This window comes from Triplophysa rosa, linkage group LG14 (assembly GCF_024868665.1).
Source record: "Triplophysa rosa linkage group LG14, Trosa_1v2, whole genome shotgun sequence".
Classification (NCBI taxonomy): domain Eukaryota; kingdom Metazoa; phylum Chordata; class Actinopteri; order Cypriniformes; family Nemacheilidae; genus Triplophysa; species Triplophysa rosa.
Genome location: NC_079903.1, coordinates 7,437,228 through 7,458,649, shown reverse-complemented (window position 1 = coordinate 7,458,649; position 21,422 = coordinate 7,437,228). Strand labels below are relative to the sequence as shown.

General features: G+C 39.2%; 1 protein-coding gene across 13 annotated transcripts in view; it reads right to left on the bottom strand.

The window, feature by feature from the left end:
* The window catches only part of tenm4 (teneurin transmembrane protein 4), a 216,552-nt gene that overhangs the window by 10,998 nt on the left and 184,132 nt on the right, over positions 1-21,422 (bottom strand). For all 13 annotated transcript variants that reach the window (XM_057350986.1, XM_057350982.1, XM_057350985.1 and 10 more), the window contains 4 exons: positions 17,709-17,944; positions 7,632-7,928; positions 5,157-6,771; positions 1,740-1,882 (listed from right to left, as the gene is read on the bottom strand). In XM_057350986.1, coding sequence (XP_057206969.1) covers positions 1,740-1,882; positions 5,157-6,771; positions 7,632-7,928; positions 17,709-17,944 — 2,291 coding nt within the window. The remainder of the gene's footprint in view (positions 1-1,739; positions 1,883-5,156; positions 6,772-7,631; positions 7,929-17,708; positions 17,945-21,422) is intronic.

Here is a 21,422-nt window from a genome sequence, read left to right as displayed (position 1 = left end):
AAAAAAAAATGAGCTGGAAATGCTGAATTTGGAAACGTTCTATATTTTGTATGTGCCGCACAAAAATATGACTTTTTGCACAAGTTAACTCAACCTACAACTGGTTTCAATAAAGTTTGATGTTAAAACTGTAATAGTACATTCTGGGGTTGAGATTTGGAGTTTTCAGCTGTGTTTTATTATTACTATATAAGTTTTAAATTAGTCTCAAATGTTTCTCCTCAAATAACAAAAATAGAAACAAGGAGACATGAAGATTATGGAAGTGTGAAATAAATGTAGATTGTAGAAGTAAAATCATCTGAATTTGGATTATTTTGATGAAAAATGTTTGTTCACATTGAAATTGACTTTTGATTGGCAAAGCTAAGCTTAGTTTGTGACATTGTTGAGATCTCTTCTAAACTCTTCCAAATGCTTCCAATTGCTCTCCATTAAAGGAAAAGTTCACTTCAAAATCAGAAATGTGTTATTTTTTACTCACCCACATGACATTCAACATGTTTTAAGACCTCACGGCGTCTTCGGAACACAAATAAAGATATTTTAGATGACATCCGAGAGATTTCAAGGCCTCCACATAGACATAATGGTTATAGTTGTTGTCAAGGTCCAGAAAAGTACTTAAGACATCTTTAAATTGGTCCATCCGCTAATAGTGGCTCGATTGCATTTTTTTGAAGCGACGAGAATACTTTATGTGCAAACAACAAACCAAAATAATAACTTTAATCGATATATTCTCCTCTGTCATGCGCACAAACCGAATGCACATGCGTCAAAGTGCTCTCGTGAACGTGCACCATAGACTGAAACTATATTGATTTAAGTCGTTATTTTGTTTTGTTTTTCGCACATAAAGTATTGTCGTCGCTTCAAAAAAATTCAATTGAGCCACTATGAGCGGATGGACCAATTTAAAGATGTCTTAAGTACTTTTCTGGACCTTGACAACAACTATAACCATGACGTCTATGAGGAGGCCTTGAAATCTCTCGGATGTCCCTAAAATATCTTTATTTGTGTTCCGAAGACACCAGGAGGTCTTAAAACATGTTGAATGTCATGTGGGTGAGTAAAAAATAACACAATTTTGATTTTGAGGTGAACTTTTCCTTTAAGGAGATTTTTCTTTCATTTGGGACGTTCCCTTAAGATGTAGCCAAAACACGAGATCTTAGAAGGCAGCAATAATTATGCCGCCTACTTTGGGAGTGCACCTACGCTGTCTTAAAATGCTTTCTATGTAGGGAACTCATTAAGTTTTGGAAACGACTCAAGGTGTCCACAACAGCAGCCAACAGGCGTGAATCTCCATAACCCAATAAGACAACAACTACCTTCTTAATTATTCAGCTGACTTAAAAGTGGCTCGATAATCACTGCATGTCTGAGAGAGAGACAGCGAGGGAGACATAAAGAGAGGGAGTGAACATCTAGGCGGAAGCTAAAGAGTGTGTAAGACTGAGCTGAAATCAATGGCGGCTGGTGGAAGAAATCAAGAGTGAATTTCCCTAATGGCAGTCCTATTACAAGAGCTCTTTAGCTTGACCCCGTTCCTTCGGCTTGAAGAGCCAGAGCAGAGGCCGGGCTCGTTCGCACCAGAATCTGGGTTGATTGCTGTGCGCTCTGCTGGGAGACGGCAAACTAAAAGGTCAGGTTACTGCAAATAAAGTCTGAAGTCGGAGGCTAAAGGACAGGTGTGTGTTAAGAGATGGCAAATGTGTTGGACGAGTTACCTTGGTGCTGTCCCACTCCTGAGTCTTCATCTGAGTGTGTATGAGCTCATAAGACGGCTCCTTAGCATCCGTGACAGGCTTGTGGTAGCCGGGAATGACGTTGTACAGTTGGAAACCAAACGTTACCAACCAGCTGTTAACATCTGTTGGAAGAGAAATGCTATCATGAAAGTTCTGCAAATACAGGTAGGGGAGAGTGGGGTAAGATGTGTCAATGGCTGATCTTATATAACGGCTATATACACTGTATAAACCCCACACAAATTTATTTAAAAATGTTATGTTTAAAAATGTTACACTACATATATTTTGAATAATAAATATTTTCCTGGTCGGTTTATACACCGAAAAAAATGATTATGTGCCTTAGTAGATTTAATGAAAAAAAATGATTAAAATATACTTAGTATAATTATGTTCCTGTTTGTAACAAATAAATTGAGTTAAAATAACGTAAACATTTTGGGAATAAAATCTACTAATTTTGGTTGTTAAGATTTTAATGATTTTGTTTGAGTAATTTTAATTGAACAAATTATTAAGTAAATCCAACTCAATTTTATTATGCTAGACCCATTTAAATTGGTCAAATTAAGTTTACTTACTTATTTTGTGTTGACACTACATAAATCATTTTTGTAGATATAACTACCTTGGCAGTTGATCTGTTGTTCCCAGCATGCTTTGTATCTGACTGCATTAGGAGATCAATTTTCCAGATTAACTGTCATTATAAGTGTTTTTCAGTAAAAAGAAAGACTTGTTTGTGTTTTTTGTTGATTCATCTTTGAGATTTAGGAGAGTTTTGGTATTACTTTTAAGTTTGGGTTTTTTAAGTAAATTTTAAAAAGTAATTTTTGTGTTTACTTTGAGTAACATTTACTTGATATTTTAACAAAAACTAGTAAGGTCTGGTTAGTAAATTGTACTTGAATTATAGCAGCAAATTTTACTTAAAATATGTTTGTGAGGATTTTATTAAGTAAATTCTACAAGTTATTTTTTTCAGTGCATAAAGGAGATTATTCAGACTTTGGACTTGGTGTGTGCATTATAATATTTTCCCATAGATTGTATTTATTATTATTTATTTTAAGGTAAATCTCAAAAGCTCCCCATAAAGGTATAGTTCACCCAAAAATGAAAATTCTGTCATCATTTACTCACCCTTAGATTGTTTCAAACCTCTAACCATTTCTTTGTTCTGCTAAACACAAAGGAAGATATTAGGAAAAATGTCAGTACCCAAACCGATCTCATCCCCCATTAACTCCCATAGTATTTATTTCCCTACTATGGCAGTCAATGGGGGGTGAAATCTGTTTGGTTACTGACATTCTTTCAAATATCTTTCTGTGTTCATCAGAACAAATAAATTTATACAGGTTTGGAACAACTTGAGGGTGAGTAAGTGATGACAGAATTTTCATTTTTGGGTGAAGTATCCCTTGAACATCACACAGTTTTTCTTTAACTTCACTTTAATTTGTTTCATTTATATGGCCAAGTTAGAGTTACATTCTGAAATAAAATAATTTCTCCTTAATCAAAGTGAAAAGTAAAGTAAAAAGTGACATTCAAGCTGCACTATAAAATGTGATTCATTGCAAATGATTGTGTTTCTGAAATAATTTCCCGCAGTCAATACAAGCAACACTAGTTTTCATAGACTCAGTATGAATCATCCACAGGAAATGGTAAGTTTCCAAAAAAATACAATAATTTGTAGCACTTTATAACCTCAAACAAGTGAAGAAACTTCCATCAAGCAAATAAAAACTTCTACATCTGGCTAATGGAAGATTCTTCAAGACCAAATGTTTCAATCTCTCTCTCACTAATCGGATTTTGTATTTATGTTTTTTGGTATGGGCATGAAATAATATTAATAGTGAATAATAAGTCATGGACAGTATCAATAAAATTCACTCCGGCAACTGTCTTGACAGAGCTGTTTTAAACATAAATGTGATTAAAGACAATGAAATAACCCCCATGCTTCAGAGAGGAATGAAAATGTCAATGCCATCAATCATAAAGACATGGGCCCACTCTAGTATATCAACATATCCAACAATCTCTTTAGATATCCTTCTTTTGAAGCTAGCTTTATAATGTAGTATGAGGCCTAGCGGCTAAATGTCTAGCTGAGCTTGAAATACAGCTGGTGCAAAATAACATTAGCATACAGACACATACCCTGACCAAAGACCAGATTTCCTTCAGTTTATACTGTATGTGCTTTTGACTAGCAAACCGTAGCTGGTAAAGCTGGTTGACATGGAAATTACCGCTAGTTAACTGCTAGATTAGAATAGTGATGGCTAAATGCTATACCTCACTGTAAAACTTAAAGGCGGGGTGTCCGATTTCTCTTAGCCGTTGTTGATGTTCAAATCACCAAAAACAAACACACCCCTACCCCCATCTTTCGCTTTCGTCAGTGCTCGGCTTGGCTAATGTCCGTACTGTGCACTGTGCACTGTGCACCTTACTGCTGATTGGCTACAAGGTTGTTTTGGTACTCGGCCCGACTCAGTTGTGAAAGCGTAATTCGGAAATCGGTTACCCCGCCTTTAAGAGTTAGGTTAAGGTTGTAGCAGAATACATACAATTGAATGATTTTTATTCTATAGCATTCATTTTGGTAGCAAGGGCACAAGACAACGATTTCAGTCAAAAACTAGCACACGTGCATCTCAGACTACAAATGTCACTACTGTTTTGGTTTTCTCAAATACGGCTGCTGTTTTGCTTTCAAGTAGAGAAAAAGTAATACAGCCCTTAGCTCCAAGTTCCACTGACCCCTTTGTGTTCTTTGTCTGACACTGGGGAGCATTCACTAGTATTTACCTCCTGCACAAGCTGAGAAAGCAAAGACTGATGGGATATTTCAGAGGAATGACCTGAATGAAGAACAAAGGCATCTTTGTTGTGCTGTCATTGTTCACAGCAGTATATGTGGGGCTTGGAACACTGGGATGCTAGCCTGGACAATAATCTACTGCAAGGATTCTCAGAACCATGTGCTCATGTTTTTTTTTTGTGGATTGTAAAATGATATTAAAGTGATTTAATTATATGACATCTCGTGCAGCAAAAATGTTTTTTTTTTCAAACATACAGCCACATAAATAAATTAAGAGAGCACTCCAGTTTTGCCTTGAATCAGTATTTCTGCATGTATTGTGGCAGTTTCAGTCCAGTGTGTGATGAATTTCAACAGAAACAAACTTCAGGAATGACAAAGTCACCCGACAGCAATGTGAACGACTGAGAGAATGCAAATAAAAACATAATTTTCATCTGGAATTTGAGAGAAATCTTGAGACTAGTTCACAAAACAAACAAAACTATACATTTTCGAGTGGTCTCTTAATTTTTTCGATAGAAGATGTATAAGAACTTGTCATGTACCTGTCATGTAGCACTTGGTTTCTTGGTTGTTGCTCAAGGGGTTGTTGTTCTTGAACATGTAGAGGTTGAAGGGCACAATGTTGTTGCTGTTAAGTCGCTTCCAAACATCATGGTCAGGAGTGGTCCAGCGGCCCGCAAGAACATCGTAATCTCTGCGGCCCATGTGCACAAGTCTTGTAAGTGGCTCATAAAGGCCACCCTGGTATCCTATCACTAGCTGAAAGCTTGGGTTCGAGTCCAGGTATACCTCTCCGAAAGCTGTATGTAATATCTGTTTGATCATGATTCCTGCACCGCTAAAAACAGCCAAGGGTGTGCCGATGTTGTCACAGGCAACGTAGAACTCATCCCCACTGCTCAACTCCATGGCAAAGAGATGACCCTGAAGGTCGTAGTAGAGCGAGGTGATCTCAGAGCTTGAGTGATTATACATGTGGGTGACTCTGGTTGGGCTGGACAAGTCAGCGTAGAAGAACTGCAGATGATGTCCTTGGCTACTCCTGCTCGATACCCTCCTACCCAATCCATCATAGCGATACTTGATATTCCATCCGCCTACTTTGCTGTACGCTTTAACCAGCAGTCCAGCGGAGTTGTATTCGAAGAAATCATTGCCTCTTTGTCTGAGGAACCCATCCTCGTCCAGACGGTACTGCACATCGCCTAATCGTGTGATGCGATCCCGTAAGTCATAGCGGAGGGGTGTTAGTCTGGCACTGTTTCCCGGACTTAAAAGGTGTAGATTTCCATTCAGGTCATAACTGTAGCGCCACAGAGGTTTGTCGTTGATGGACACGACCTGGAGTTGACCATCAGCATCGTACTCGTAGGCGTAACGTGTTGTATTTGCATAAGGCCCCACTTTGAGCTCCTTGGCAACCACTCGGCCCATGTTGTCATACTGAACCATCATCCAGAACATCAGCGAACGGAAGATCTCATACTGCACCTCTTTAACACGTCCGTAAGCATCAAAGTGTTTGGTGTGGGTCATGACGGCTGTGGTGATGATCTGGTTGATATCATAGTAGATGACTCCGAACTTTCCAAACTGCTCTGTTTTGCCGGAGACGTCATCGTAGCGGTAGAGGTCGATGGGCAGCGGAGTTTCATTGATGACCGCTTGCATGCTCGTGACCCGGAAGCTGTTGTCGTAGTTGTAATCGAACCGGGCGTTCACCATGCCTTCTTCACTAAACCGAAAGATCTGCCTGTCGATGAGGGGTCCGATCTGCCTGTAGCGAATGGTGCACGCAAAACCTTCGCTTTGAAGGCTCACGGTTTTCAGCATACCAGCAGATTCATCGTAAGAAAAGGCAATCCGTGTCGTGTCATAAAGGATTTCGAGCAGGCGGGAAAGCTTGCCGTACTTGTATATGACTCTACGGCCTGTTCCTTGATGGATCGTCTGAAGAAGCAGGCCACCTTCGCTGTAATCCTGCAAAACCGTGGCGTTACCCTCAGGGGGTCGGTACGTGTTTCTGTAATATCCAATTGAACGGGTGGTCTCCAGCGTGTGCCGGGCCACGTTGGGCATGGTGACTGAAGAGAGGCGGTTGTTCTTGTCGAACTCAAAGATGTACTGGCGCTGGCTGTATAGGAGCAGCACCATAGACTGCCGAAGGAAAATGAAAAAGCGATAGTCTGTAAGCAGATTTAATGAAGCATAGTAATTCCCCACACATTCTGAGCACACTTGAAACATTTAAATGTTAAATTCTCCGCCCAATGAAATTGAAGGTCACTAAGAACCCAGGAGTCACATTATGCCACATGACTAACTGCACAACAAACTGTGGGGTGTCACAGAATCACTTCAGGGTGCATAAAAATTACAAATAACCTTAATGCTGCTCCACAGAGCTGACTGAAAAATGAAGTTGGGCAAATCTCATTAAATGAGGATAAAATCATCATATCGCCCCCCTGATAGCATTACTAATAATGTCACCTTAATATGGAGGTCATTGGGAGGATACGCCAGAGTTTATATTTCAACAGGAAGCAGCTCCTCTTATTTTTTTCTTTGGATCTATCGATCGTGCCAGCACATGGCCATTTTAGAATGATAGTGCATTGGCAAGAAACATTAAATTGGGTGAGGTTAAGACTCATAATCAATACTTTTAAAACCATCTATTGGGATTCAAGTATCTCGTGCACGTAAATGCAATAAACAGCTGCCATCTTCACATTACACCAAAAAACCCAGAAATCACAGTTCTTGGATTTCTCCAATAATGGTTCCCATTAACAAGACAGGGACATTTTATTTCTCTCACAGTGGTATTTTAGGAATGACGTAGCTGTCAAGCTGTTTACTGTAACAGTGTATAACGCAAGCTGCGCATTAGACAGGGTTCGCTGCTGAAGCATGCAAGGTTAAAACTTATTAATGTCACAAATTAACAAGGTTCAACACAGACTAAAGAGCTTGGCTTTTTATTTAGACGATGAATTTCTAGATCAGTTTACCTTTTCAAGATAAGTGTAGCTCCACGACTTTCCGTCTGCAAATAGCTTTGAACTGATTCTCCCATTTTGGTCATACTCCATTCGGACCGACATGGTGCCTCGTTGGATACCCGCGACGTGGCCGCCCGGCGAGTATGTGACATTGACGCCGTTCAGGCGACTGCTTGGAGCCCACAATGTAGGTCGTCCGGCATGATCGTAGTGGATCCTCAAGGTGAACTTTCTGTGGTCGTCGTAGACTTTCTCAGTCCTGGTGACGCGGTCAAAATCCATGGATAACAAGTTCCTGTTATGAACCTACCAAAAATAAAAATAAAAGCATTATTAAAAGGACACCTATAGCTCTCTAATTCAATGCATGTGGTTGAGCCTCTGCAAATTCTGATTACGTTTTACTCCAATGAGTTTTTAATTTCAACAGTATGAGGATATCTCTGGAGCACATGGAGCTTTATAATTGATCTATTTTTTGTTTTCTGCCTATTAAAACGAAAAGAATGAAAGTAGTTCTCAGATCGCTAAAATCATTTGACGTGCCTTTAGGGAGGAAACACTGAGGGGTAGATAACTTTTATTGCATTTGAAGAAATAAACTAATAGGATTTCTGAGCAGCAAATGGAGTTCAAATCTCAGTGCACTGTTTGAATGACATGTCACACTGGGTTTGAATGTGCAGGTTAGTCTGACCCCGGCACATGCTGAGATCAGAGCTGGGAACTGGTCTCACATGTGTAGTAATCCTTAACGCACACATGGGTCAGTGCAGGAGGCGACCGAGGATTTAAAGCCCTTAAGTAACTTCATCCCTTAACCGTGCACGCCACAATGCATTTCATAGGGCACTTTTATTGCAGCAATATGATTTTATGTCGGGGGGGGGGTAATCTATGGACCAACAAAACAAGACCTATTTCCATTATTTCAAACATAAGTAAGCCTCAACAAAATCAGCTAACTATACAGTACTTGTGTATTCTGAGCTGATTTGTGGTAAACTGTGTAAATGTGGTAAAATAGGTGTTAAACAGAGCTTAAAGTTTAAAACTCTTTCCGGTAGCTAAATCACATTCAAATCAGCTACAATATTTAATGCAAGGCATGCACGTCAAAGTGTATGAACTAAATTTCCAGTTTGGACTGTAAAAAAAGCAGCTGTTTGTTTTTAAGCACACTCACTTGGTATATTATGGCCACAGGGTTGAATGAACATTGCCTAAATGACCATCTAGAAGTTTAAGACCCCGTCTCTCTTTTTTACACAACTAAAGCTCAAGTTATACTCGTGCGTAGGACCTACGCCACCTACGTACGCTGATGACGCCGTCGTGAACATTTATGGTTCTGCGTTGAGAGTATGCGTCGTACTGCAATTGCACCTCCGAAACGCTAGTTGGCTCTTTATGTGTTCACACGTGTTTGCTCTTCTTCGCCTATGTTTTGTGTGTATGCTAGTGTATGCAAACGACAATGGAAGCTGATCGCATCTTAATGGAGTTGGAGCTGATCGAAGTAGAAAAACAGTGCGTGTATTTACATACAGATGCGTGTATTTCCGAACCTCTTCAATCAGACGCTCAGTAACTTGATCGATGTCGATGCTCGCCATGTTGTTCTTTTGTGGACTCTGAACTTGCCGGAAGAAGACGCCAGAGAAGAAGATGCCAGAAATGCGTAGAAGGAAGTACAATGCTGCCAAACCGACCAATCACAGCGCTTGCGGTCCGCGTAGGGTCCGCGTTGAGTTGACGCGTTGTTACATTTTTGGAGAGGTCCGCGTCAGGCTATGGCATAGGGTACGCACAGGGTACGCGGTTCTGCGTAGGCTACACCCTACGCAGAACCATGAATTGGCCTTAATACATGATTCATGCTTTTGGTATCAGGCACCGTAAAACCCGGCTTGGCTCAGCACTTGGTATAGCTTAACAGGGTCTTAAAGTTATTTTGTGAGTTGTTGTTGGCTTTGGTCCAGTGGTATGACGTTAGGGGAAAGCAGCAAGTGAGCGGCATGCTGGGAGCTCTCATCTGTGAAGGGACAATTACACTGGGGCCAATTAATGTCACCAATACCTAATTGAGAGGATTAGTTTACATTAACAGAGCACAGCTCGTGAATAGGAGAATTCTCGCTGGGGTGTCGAACAAAGAGGTTGAGTGAATGAAGGACGGATATTTTTCTCCCTTCTGACTCTTTTAGACCCCGCCCAATTACTGATATGAACACGATGGCCACCTCCATTTTCTCACTCCCACTTTATCATGACTCTCTCCTTTTGATCTGATTGAAAGGTGTGAAAATACTGAAATACTATAAATACATTATCTTGGCATCTCTCTGGCAACCAAGAAATGGTCACATGGTCTGGCGGCTACATTACTGGAAGCTGTAGAGCTGCCCACACAGGTTCATGTTAGGACAAAACATTACTAGAAAAAATAAAGAAAAATGTTTTGAAAGCAACAAAAAGCAAAAACATTGTTTTATTGTTTTAATTATTTTATTTACTATTATTGTCTTAATATTAGTTTCAACTGTAAAAAACTGTAATAACGATTTTATATGATAAACTATATTTGAATGCTCATACTCAAAACTCACACTCAAACATAAATATATCAAATAAGGTAAGCATCACTCTATTTGTTTCTAAATTTAGATAACAAATGTATAGATTGTGGCTTTTTCTTTTCGTGATAAGTGACTTTTACAGTTTTATTTTACAGAATTTTGCTGTAATTACAGAAATTTACTGAAAAATAGATGTATAATAAACATTTTATATATGAAAAGTAATTTTATTTAACAAAAATGTTTTTTTTTATTCTGGGGTTCCAGCAAAATAATGATTGACTTAGCCATAACAATCACCCTGTAATCACCTAGCAACACTTACACTAGAATACCCTAGCAACCGCAAGGAGTTTTGCCAAAAAAATCGGTGTTTAAGTATTACTTCACAGATGTTCTGAGTCTTTCACTGTGCCAGGGATGAGAGAACTTTGTTTGTCAAGGGCTGACTGGACCGGAGCAGGAGGATGACGGGGGACCAAACGGACGGACTTGAAGAAAAAGAGACAGATGAAAGGAGAATGAGAAGGAAAGGCTGGCTGCTCATGCCCAGCTCCGGTTGAACAGAGGCCCAACGGGCTGGAAAAAAGCTCTTTTGGCAATGAGATTCGGGCCCTCTGGAGAATGGAAAGCCACTCAAGGGGAATGTTTTAAATTGGACATTCCTTTAAAAGGGTTCCGCTTTGGGAAAGCAGATATTATAAGAGGAAGTAGAGGGGATTGGGGCAGGGTGGGAAAAGCAGGGAGGTTTTGGAGGGGGTCTCTGATCTCCGAGTTACGGTATGAACACCCCAAAAAGGAGAGGATGGTCTTATAAAGTATTTAAGTTGTATCATAATGCAACCATTTTAATAGATATTTCAAGCTTTTTTAATGTCTCAGTAAGACCTATTTACAAGTTATATATATATATATTATATTTTACAAGAATATTTTAATGTGATGCCAAACAGTCGCTCACAAATTTGGTGAGGTTAGTATAGCAACAGTTTAGTTCCTCAAGAGCTTTCGTTAGGATTAATATCATGTTTCTTACGTTATAGATTTAGCACGTTACTATAAATATACAGTAAACATAAACAAAAAAACTTGTTTTCCTTGACAGCCAAACTGACTTTAGTGCTTTAGTGATCGAAACGCATCTCCCATGGTGTTATCTATTTCCTGTTTACAAACAAACATCCGTCAAAACTAGTAATGACAGACGACAGTCTTTTTAACTCGGCTAATTAACAGAACATCTCAGAACCGTCGCTAATGCATTTTCGCGGTTAAAAAACAAGTCGCAAGTAATGTTTGTTTTCATAAATCACCATTAATAATTCAAACATCTCATTCCACATCCAATATGTCAACAAATCTATCAAACAGCATTTGATTTTCTATTTCCCTGTCATAAATAATTAATTCAATTTTTTGTTCGTCAAATCCCATATTTGCTTGCTGCTCAGCCATTCATTTCACGTATTTTCCCTGTCCGCTGCTGTGACAAGAACTGTAATCTTATTTACTCAGCGCGATCCGTAGCTTCCTTGAGCAAACACACTTGCTCGCACGTTCGTTTTGTTTGTTTTGTGGTGGTATAGGACACCGGTCTAATAATGTAAAGCAAACATTTGAATAAGCGTCAGTCGAGGTCCCGTGTTAAAGCTTGCGCTGGGCTTTCGGGTTCGAGCGTGCTGCGAGGGGAGAATTTACAGATTATATTTCCAAAGCACTGTGGTTGACGAGAGATGCGGTTGCTATGGAGACAAGAGAAATTTGGTGGCCTGGCACCAGAAGCTTTTTCTGATGGTGTGGAGTAGCAACGCTGATGGCCATGTGACCCTGTCACCAGGGGCCGGTTGCATAAAACTGTTTTAGACTAGTCTTACAAGTTAGTCGACTAATTTTGTCTGTTAAGACTAGTGTTTACTTTTTAAGTCAGTTGACCATAAAATCTTAGATGGGTCTAATTTACGACAAAAAATTACTTTTCGTTTATCTATTGTGCTATACAGTAGCAAATATTTGAATAAATGGACAGTATGAAGAGGAAGAGCTTTCCAAGACCAATACAATTAACTGGACGTCTTATGAAAATGCTGAAGATTTCTTTTGTGTACATCTTTGATGGTTTGTGACACTGACCGATTTACACTATTAATGCTCTCAGTTACTGTAGTCCAAGCCTTGTTTTTATTTGCACTGTAATCACAAAAAATGTCCATTTAAGTTGATTTGACAGCATTGTATTCCTCTAATATGCAAATATTTTCAGCAAAGAAAAGCTGGGTTTAGCGCCTACTGTCGGCCATTTTGTTTTAAGTCGATCAGTGTCTTACTATCACAAGCTTATTTTATGCAACAGCCATTCTTCACTGACTTGAGTTAGTCAGACTAATTATTAGACACTGTCTTAAAACCATGGCTATGTTTATGCAACCGGCCCCTGTACTCGAAGCTGCTTGTGTTATGAATGCCTGCTAGGACTCATGATGCCAACTGCCTCAAGATATGATAAGCCTTGCAGTGTGTCCAAGAGAGAAATATTGAATATAAATGTTTCAGACTTAGAAAACTTTAAAACAAAGCTTATTTACAGTAGATGACCTGCTGCTCCTTTAATTGAAATGTCATATACAATAATATGAACTGACACATAAAAATACAAAGACAGGTGTTAACACAAAAATATATATACATTTAGCAGCCCTAATCTTTACTATGGTACTCTGATGTAAAATATGGTACCGAGTACCTTATTTATATAGCATTTACAACATACTCAGAGGTGCTTCAAAGAATACTATGGTATTAGTATAGTGCATGTGGAAAAAATATGTTGGAATTTCAATTTCGGACTATGCCTGTTCTGTCCTTGTTTTTCATGGCTTCCTGTCGTCTTGATATTCTTACGGCCAACAGCATCACCCACTCATAGGCTACACACACTTGACAAACACACACACACATTGCCCACTCATCCACCCACGCAATCTCACTTGACATGTCACTCAAGGTTGCTGGATGATTTCGGCATGGATTGTCCCTCAGTTCTCACTTATAAGTGGCTCTCGTCTCTGTGGTCCATCTCTACGGGGGACTGCATAAATAAGACCCTGTTCTGGCCAAAGAGACCACAGGTCTGTAAAATCAGCCGCCAAGCACAGAACAGAACTGGCAACTCCAGATTAGCTATAATGCCACTGTATGTTTGTGGAATGCTTGGTGTTGCCGTCCAATGTATGCGAAATAAATACAAAGTTCTTGGCTCTCGCGTTAAGTTGAATGATCCACAAATGAGTTGTCGTACAGAAAAGGTGAAGGGGCGAGGAGGCTGCAGGTGTAATGCAGACACAGGTACAGACAGACAGGCAGAACCAGAGCCGTTGAATATGAGAGTTACGACACTCGATCTCGCCGCCGTGTGGTCACGTGTTTCATGGAGCCCTCAATAGTTCCAAACAAATCCGTCTGGAACTATTATTTTTGCTAAATACATTAGGACGTCTATGTGAGTGTCGTAACTAGGGATGGGTACCGAGATCCGGTACTTTTTTGGACCGGTACAAAATTGGGTCGATACGAGAGTATCGACAAGCTTCATGACAAACCATACTGTTATTGATACTTGCGTTGTTTTATCTCTGTGTATTCGGGTGTTAAATGGCTAATTAGAGGCTGCTGCCTGTCATTTTCCATCACTGAATGATGTCAGAACGGCTGAAGTTTGCTCGACGTATGTGCGATGTCTAGGGCCATTTGATTTCCGCGATGTATTTGTAATCTGCTTGTTTTGCGTATTTATGAGTGAAAGAGTGGCATGGTTGTGCTTGTGGAGCTTTCAGCATCCGCGTTTCACAACGAGGAAGCTTCCGTCAAACACCCCTTTGCGGCAAACCATCAAAATAAAAGTCCTTCATTTGAGATCAAGTTATAACATTGTTTTTAATAATTCGGCCACGGAGTATATTTACTTACTTTAGTAAATTGAAGTAAATGCGCTAGTAAAATTATAAAAAATAGTACATATAATTAAAAAAATATTACTAGCTTAGAAAATAGTACTTAAATTTATGTAGACCTAAAACCAGAAAGGAAAAAAGAAATACAGTCTACCAGCCAAATAACCATAGTGATGTTAAATAAATACAGTATGTTGAATTACATTATGATGTGCTCCTATGCACATGCTATGTGCCATAAGTGGTATGCTCAGGAACACACGTTTTGTTATGTGGCATTTTCTGTTTGCTCAGAAGCATTTGTAAACTGCAGTTCTAAAGCTCAGCTGTAATAAAGAAACTTAAAACGTTTAACATATTTTCACATCATGTGTTTTTGCATCAAATTAAAGAGCGTAGTATCGATAACAGTATTGATAAGTACCGGTATTGATAAGCAGTATCGATATCGATAAAATCTTAACTATACCCATGCCTAGTCGTAACTCTATTTTTCAACGGCTCTGGGCAGAACACTACATCACCCAAACACTAATTCAGCGCCTCACCTATGAGCTCTTATTGAATATTTGGTAACACTTTATGTATAATGCATTATAAAGGGTTATTAAAGGGTATGATGCATTATAATTCTTCATAATTTGTGCTGTAATACATTAAACGTTGTTGTAAAGAATAATAACCAAATTAAAAATGCAAAGTGCAACAATGAATTGATTAGTGTCATAGGCCCGGTTTCACAGACACGGCTTAGTTTAAAGTGATACTTCACCCAAAAATGTATCATTTACTCACATTTGAGTTGTTCCAAATCTGTATAAAACTCTTTGTTCTGATGAACACAGAGAAATACATTTAAAAAGAATGCTTGTAACCAAACAGTTCTTAGACCCTGTCGACTACAATAGTAGGAAAAATGAATTTATATACTTTTTTTGTTCTGTTGAAGACAAAGGAAGATATTTTGAAGAATGTAGGAGAGGAAAAACTTCTGGGGCACTTTTGACCACCATTGTAATTTTTTCTACTATGGTAGTCAATGGGGTCCGAGAACTGTTTGGTTACAAGCATTCACCCAAATATCTTTCCCTGTGTTCAAGCAAACAAATCAATTTATACAGGTTTGGATCAACTAGAGAGTGAGTAATTCATGACAAATTTTTTGGTTGAACTATTCCTTTAAGCCAGGACTATGCCTTAGTTGAATTAAGATATGTATGTCGCTTTTAAAAAAATACCTTAGAAGAATACATTACTGGTGTGCATCTTGACACAAAACAATGGTACTGATATATTTGAAGATATTTCTGGGCAAGTTATATTCAGTTAAGACAGGTCACACATTTATTTTAGTCTGGGACTAGCCTTAAAGGAGACATTCTTTTACTGTTTTTGAAGCTTTGGTTATGTTTTTTGGGTGTTTAACAAAGGATGTTCATGGTTCTAGTTTCAAAAAACGCTTTATATTTCACATATTTCAAGTCTATTGTTCACCGCTGTCCCTCTTCTAACAAAACGACTGGATTTCTTCCGTTATATATAAAGTCCCTCATTCCAAAATGCTCTGATTGGTAAATCTGACCAGGTCTGTCGTGATTGGTTCTCCGCTTAGAGCCTGTGTCTGAAGATGTCCCACCCATACCATATCAGCTAGCTTCCGCTTCTCAGGCTGTTGTGATTGGTCGGCATTGGTTGGCATTTAGCAATAAACAGTAACAATGGCGTCAACTTCACTTCATCAGTTAAACCCATGCGGATCGATCGAATTGTAACGGAGGTCTGCTAGCGCATGTGCAAACGTCAATCTTTGTTAGAGATCACAATTTTTTTCCTACTATGGCGAGGGAATGACAGCAGACCGATTGGGTCAGACCGGTTATATTAATTAACACTAATAACAGAAGCGTTAGTTTTGCCTTTTTATATTGAACCTAAGTTGGATAATAAAACGAGCAGATTGACTAGGAGACATTTGCAAGCAGGATTTCAAAGGAAGTTTCATAGAAGTGTTTTAGAGGTATGCGCGCACACACACAATATCAGTCGGCACTCGGAATAGTGACATCATGTACCCGGGAAGTAAAGGGCTGTAGTCCGATTCCAGCCGTTCTCTGCAGTCCTTGAAAAGCGAATTCTGTTAAAGACAATATCTCGCTTGGCATTGAACTTTGAGCTTTATCATTATTGTTTATGTTCTAACAGCAACGTTACACACTAACTAAAGTTTGAAAATTGGCATCACGGGGAATGGCCGCTTTAAGCCTTGTCTGTGAAACCGGGCCATAATGTATTAACTGTGGTTACAATTATTCATTACAATGCATTATAAGGTGCATTACAAGGCATAATTAATACATTAAAACTACTTTTATGATGCATAATACATACGTGCTTTAGGTACCAAAAATTTAATTTCAAAACAACGAGCATGAATACATATTGGAAAATACTGAAAAAATGTTAAATGGATGCTTGAGGTGACAAGCAGCGTCACAGTGTGTTGAATAGTGCTCAAGTCTGATTTTCACTACTATTATTCACATTAACAATATTATTGTGATGTCTTTTGAATTGAAAAATAATGCTATCGGTTAAATTCATCTTTAATTCACATTTGATTTTGAATTTGTATTTATTTATTTATTTTTGGCCGATTAATCATTCAAAATGTTTTTAACCATTGTGCCAAAATGTTAAACAAAATATTAAACACTCTGGTTGAGTGTCAACCAGATACTTCCAATGAATTATTTATAATATTATCATATATGTAGTATTAATACAATATCAATAGTCACGGCTAATATATATATATATATATATATAATATTGTGACACCCTAACTGCAATAAACCATTTTTTATGCATCTTGTTATGTGCACAGGATACTAACAAGTTGCATTCTTCTGAAAATATTTACCTTGTGTTAATATGTCTGTATGAATGGGTGAATGCGTTGTTTTCTCTACCTGTCTGTAATGGGTGTAGCAGGGATAGCCATGAAATCTGGCCGTGTAAATTACATGTGGGTTTACAATTCACAAGTATTTATGAAAGTAAATGTGAATTAAAAGCGTACGTTCATAATGTTGTCAAGAACTATGAAGACATCAGAGCTGATTCTGTGAGTCAGATGGTGACCCCAGCCCTCAGGGTGAGAGAAACGCGCCTGCTGCATGACGGATAGACCAGTGAGACATGCACGCAAACACTGACCTTGGGAGGCAGGTAGCTGACCGGTAAGTCCCGGTCTGACTCTACAGTGCATACGCAATAAGGATGATCAGTCTAAAGGACAGCCGCAGAGTGTGTGACTGAAACTGATGACTGGGACGAGATTATATTTGAGGTGAAATTACTCTAAGAACAGGACCTCGATGCTCAGATGAGCCAGAGGTGTGACAGCAAGGCACGGAACTGTGCCCACGTAAAATGAACACAGGATGAGCAGATGATGCTGATGCTGCGGCCCCGATTGTAATTACATGCATCCGTGAAAACCACATTTTTATAAATTAAAATAGTATTAAAAAGGATGAAGACATAGACACTGCTCTTACCCTCAGTCTACGTCCGTACACCGTGACCTGCCCTCGCGCCTGTTCTTTACGCTGTCTCCATTCCACCAGGTTGAGTCCGTTGTCGATGGGTAGAGTGACGTTCCTTTTGCTAATAGTCGGGTTCACTGTACCCGACAGCAGGTGAGGCTCTGTATAAAGAGACACTTCCATGCCGTTGGCCAACACCAGGCGCAAAGAGCCATCCAATCCGATGTAGTAACTGTTTTTGACTTGATCTACAATTGTAAAGAAAAAGCAAACAGTGAGAGAATGTTCCTGTTTGTGTTAAGTAACCCTTTAACATCAATCTTCATGTGCATTGGTTCTCTCAACATGGCTGCCATATTTACGATAACACATGCAGATTCATGCAGATAACACTCTGCATGAATCAACAACATGCATGCTAGACCCTATACCTGATGATCCCAGAAATTATAGAGCCTCTTCTTAGTATTATTAACTCATCTCTGACATTAGGACATGTGCCTAAAGCATATAAGGTGGCTGTTATAAGGCCCCTTGTCAAAAAACCCCAACTCGACCCTAGAGAACTAGGGAACTACAGACCAATATCGAATCTACCTTTCATATCTAAAGTTCTGGAAAAAGTAGTTTCAACTCAATTATGCTCCTTCCTCCAAAGGAATGACATCAATGAAGAATTCCAGTCTGGATTTAGAGCATGTCACAGTACAGAGACTGGTTTGATCAGAGTTACAAATGATCTGCTATTGGCGTCTGACCGAGGTTGTATCTCGTTATTGGTGCTGCTAGACCTTAGTGCTGGATTCGACTCCATTGAACACAGAATCTTATTTATCCGACCGTTTCAATTTGTAGCAATAAACAATGAGGTGTCACGCAAATCGCGTCCAGTACGGTGTACCACAGGGCTCAGTCTTAGGGCCTCTGTTCTTCGCATTATACATGCTACCTCTAGGAGATACAATAAAGCGACACAAGAGTTAGCTTTCACTGTTATGCTGATGATACTCAACTTTATATTTCCTCGAAGCCTCATGAAACACAGCAGTTCCATCGAATAATGGAATGCATAGTCGATATAAAAAACTGGATGAGTAACAACTTTTTATTACTGAACTCGGACAAAACAGAAGTGTTACTTATTGGACCGAAAACTGCTATACGTAACAACCAAGAATACTGCTTAACTATTGACGGATGTTCCATAAAACCATCGTCGTCAGCAAAGAATCTTGGCGTTCTATTCAATAGTAATCTGTCATTTGAGAGCCACGTTGCCAACGCCTGTAAAATTGCATTTTTCCATTTTAAGAATATATCTAAACTACGTCACATGCTGTCAATGTCAGATGCAGAGAAGTTCATTCATGCATTCATGACATCAAGACTAGACTACTGTAATGCACTGTTAGGTGGTTCCCCTGCAGGCTTATTACAAAAACTCCAACTGGTCCAAAACGCGGCAGCTCGAGTTCTTACACGTACAAAAAAGTATGAACATATTAGCCCGGTTCTGTCAACCTTGCACTGGTTACCTATAAAGCATCGCGTTAACTTTAAAATCTTGCTTATTACCTATAAAGCCCTACATGGTTTAGCTCCTCAGTACTTGAGTGAACTCCTCTTGTATTACAGTCCTTCACGTGCATTACGCTCTCAGGCGTCCTGTCAGTTGGTAATACCTAGAATTTCAAAATCAAGTGCAGGTTCCTATCTAGCGCCTAAATTTTGGAATAGTCTTCCCTGCACTGTCCGGGAGGCAGACACACTCTGTCAGTTTAAATCTAGACTAAAGACGCATCTTTTTAATCTTGCATACACTACTCTTCCATAATATAAATCCTCTGAGGGCTTAGGCTGCATTAGTTAGATCAACCGGAACCAAAAATACAACTGATGTACTTGTTGCATCAAAGAGTGCAGAACAGTACTCTACTCTCAGCCAGTCTTGTCTCATTGTTCCAAGGTTACCACAGTGGGCAGGATGCAGTTCATGGCCAGACCTGATGGTAGAGCAGAGAATGGAAAGCGGCGATCTGACAAGAGCTAAGATGATAGAGCTGGATAAAGAAGGACGGGGTAACTTGACACGTCTTCACCACAAAATTTCAAATGCTCTTAGATTATTAATGATAATCTTAAAACTATAATTTACCTTATTAGTAAGTTTATTTATTTTTATATAGCCTTGTTGTGCAAGCACTGTCGAGCTTGTGCAGAGGCAGCAGCTTTTGCCAGAGGGGAACTGGAATCCCCTGGTTGGGCCTGGGTTCTCCTGAGGTTTTTTTCTCGATTTTGTTTTGGGTTCCTCGCCACCATTTGCATACTGTTCTTTTGCACCATTTGCCTGGCCGGGGGGGGGGGTTGCTTTAAAATTTTCAAGTTTTACTTAATTAATATTGCATATAGGAATGTATAGTCTGTTATAGTCTGTTTGACCTGTGCTTCTCTCTCCTTTTTCTTAAATGTGTGCTTTCACTGTGCGTGCGTGTCTGTGCGTGTGCGTACTTGTCTGTGTACGTGTGTGTGTGTGTGTGTGTGTGTGTGTGTGTGTGTGTGTGTGTGTGCGTGCGTGTCCGTGTGTCTGCACATCCGTGTGTGTGTGTGTGTGTGTGTGTGTGTGTGTGTGTGTGTCTATGTCTAGGTGTGTTAGTACGTGTGCATATTGTGTGTGTGGAGTGTTTTGTATGTGGGTATGTCTGTCTTCTGTGTTTTCACCTTTTTCTTGTTTTTACACTTACAACTTTAATTGTTTTGCTTATAGTCAATATGTCTCATGTACAGCTGCTTTGTAACAATGAAAATTGTAAAAAGCGCTATATAAATAAAGTTTAGTTGAGAGTTGAGACTCTTGTTTGAACAAGACCAGACAGACGTGATGTTTCAAAGCCTAGTTAAAATAAGGTTTCAGTCTTTGAGTAGCCCACGGCAGACAGAAAGAGAGAGAGAGAGAGAGAGAGAGGGAAAGAGGTGTAGAGAGGAAAAACAGAAAGCTATCATAGTTGAGGCAGTCTGCCTGTGGCAATAGAGACAACACCTAAATCTGAAACTGTCTGTCTCCATCCCCAGGTGGTCTCGCTAAGCGCTTTGGAGAAACGCGGAATACGGAAGACAGCGAAAGAGAGGAGGGTGAATGAGAGAGAGAGAGAGAGACAGCGAGAAAGAGAGGGAGATGGAAAAGGCATTACCAATGAGAAAATGTCAGTGAGCGCTTTGATGAGTCTCTCATTACTGGTCAAAGAGAATTAATTTCTCTTCAAAAGCAGTGGCCTAATATATACTGTATATACTGTATATATATATATATATATATATTTTTTTTTTTTTTTATAAATGGAACGGTATAGAGATACAGTAGCAGGGCCTAGATGAAAATTAAAAATGGAAATTAATAGAATTTTTAAGACTTTAATTATTAATGCAAAGAGATATTATGAAATAAGATAAAAAGCAGAAGGATGAAATATGCCCTATGGAGCATACCAATAAAAACAGACTGACAAACACACTGACAGGTCGAAATTAATGACTAGAAAATAAGTGTGTGAGTAAAAATAGTGTGAATATGCTTTCAACATAATTATATTAAAGCAGGACCAAGACATTCTTTAAAAAAACACCGAGACTCAACATTCGAGTGCAAACGGGGGACAGAGGCGGTACGCGAGTGACATGTTCATGTAAGACAGAATATAGTATGTCAAACACATGTTAGGTTTCTATACA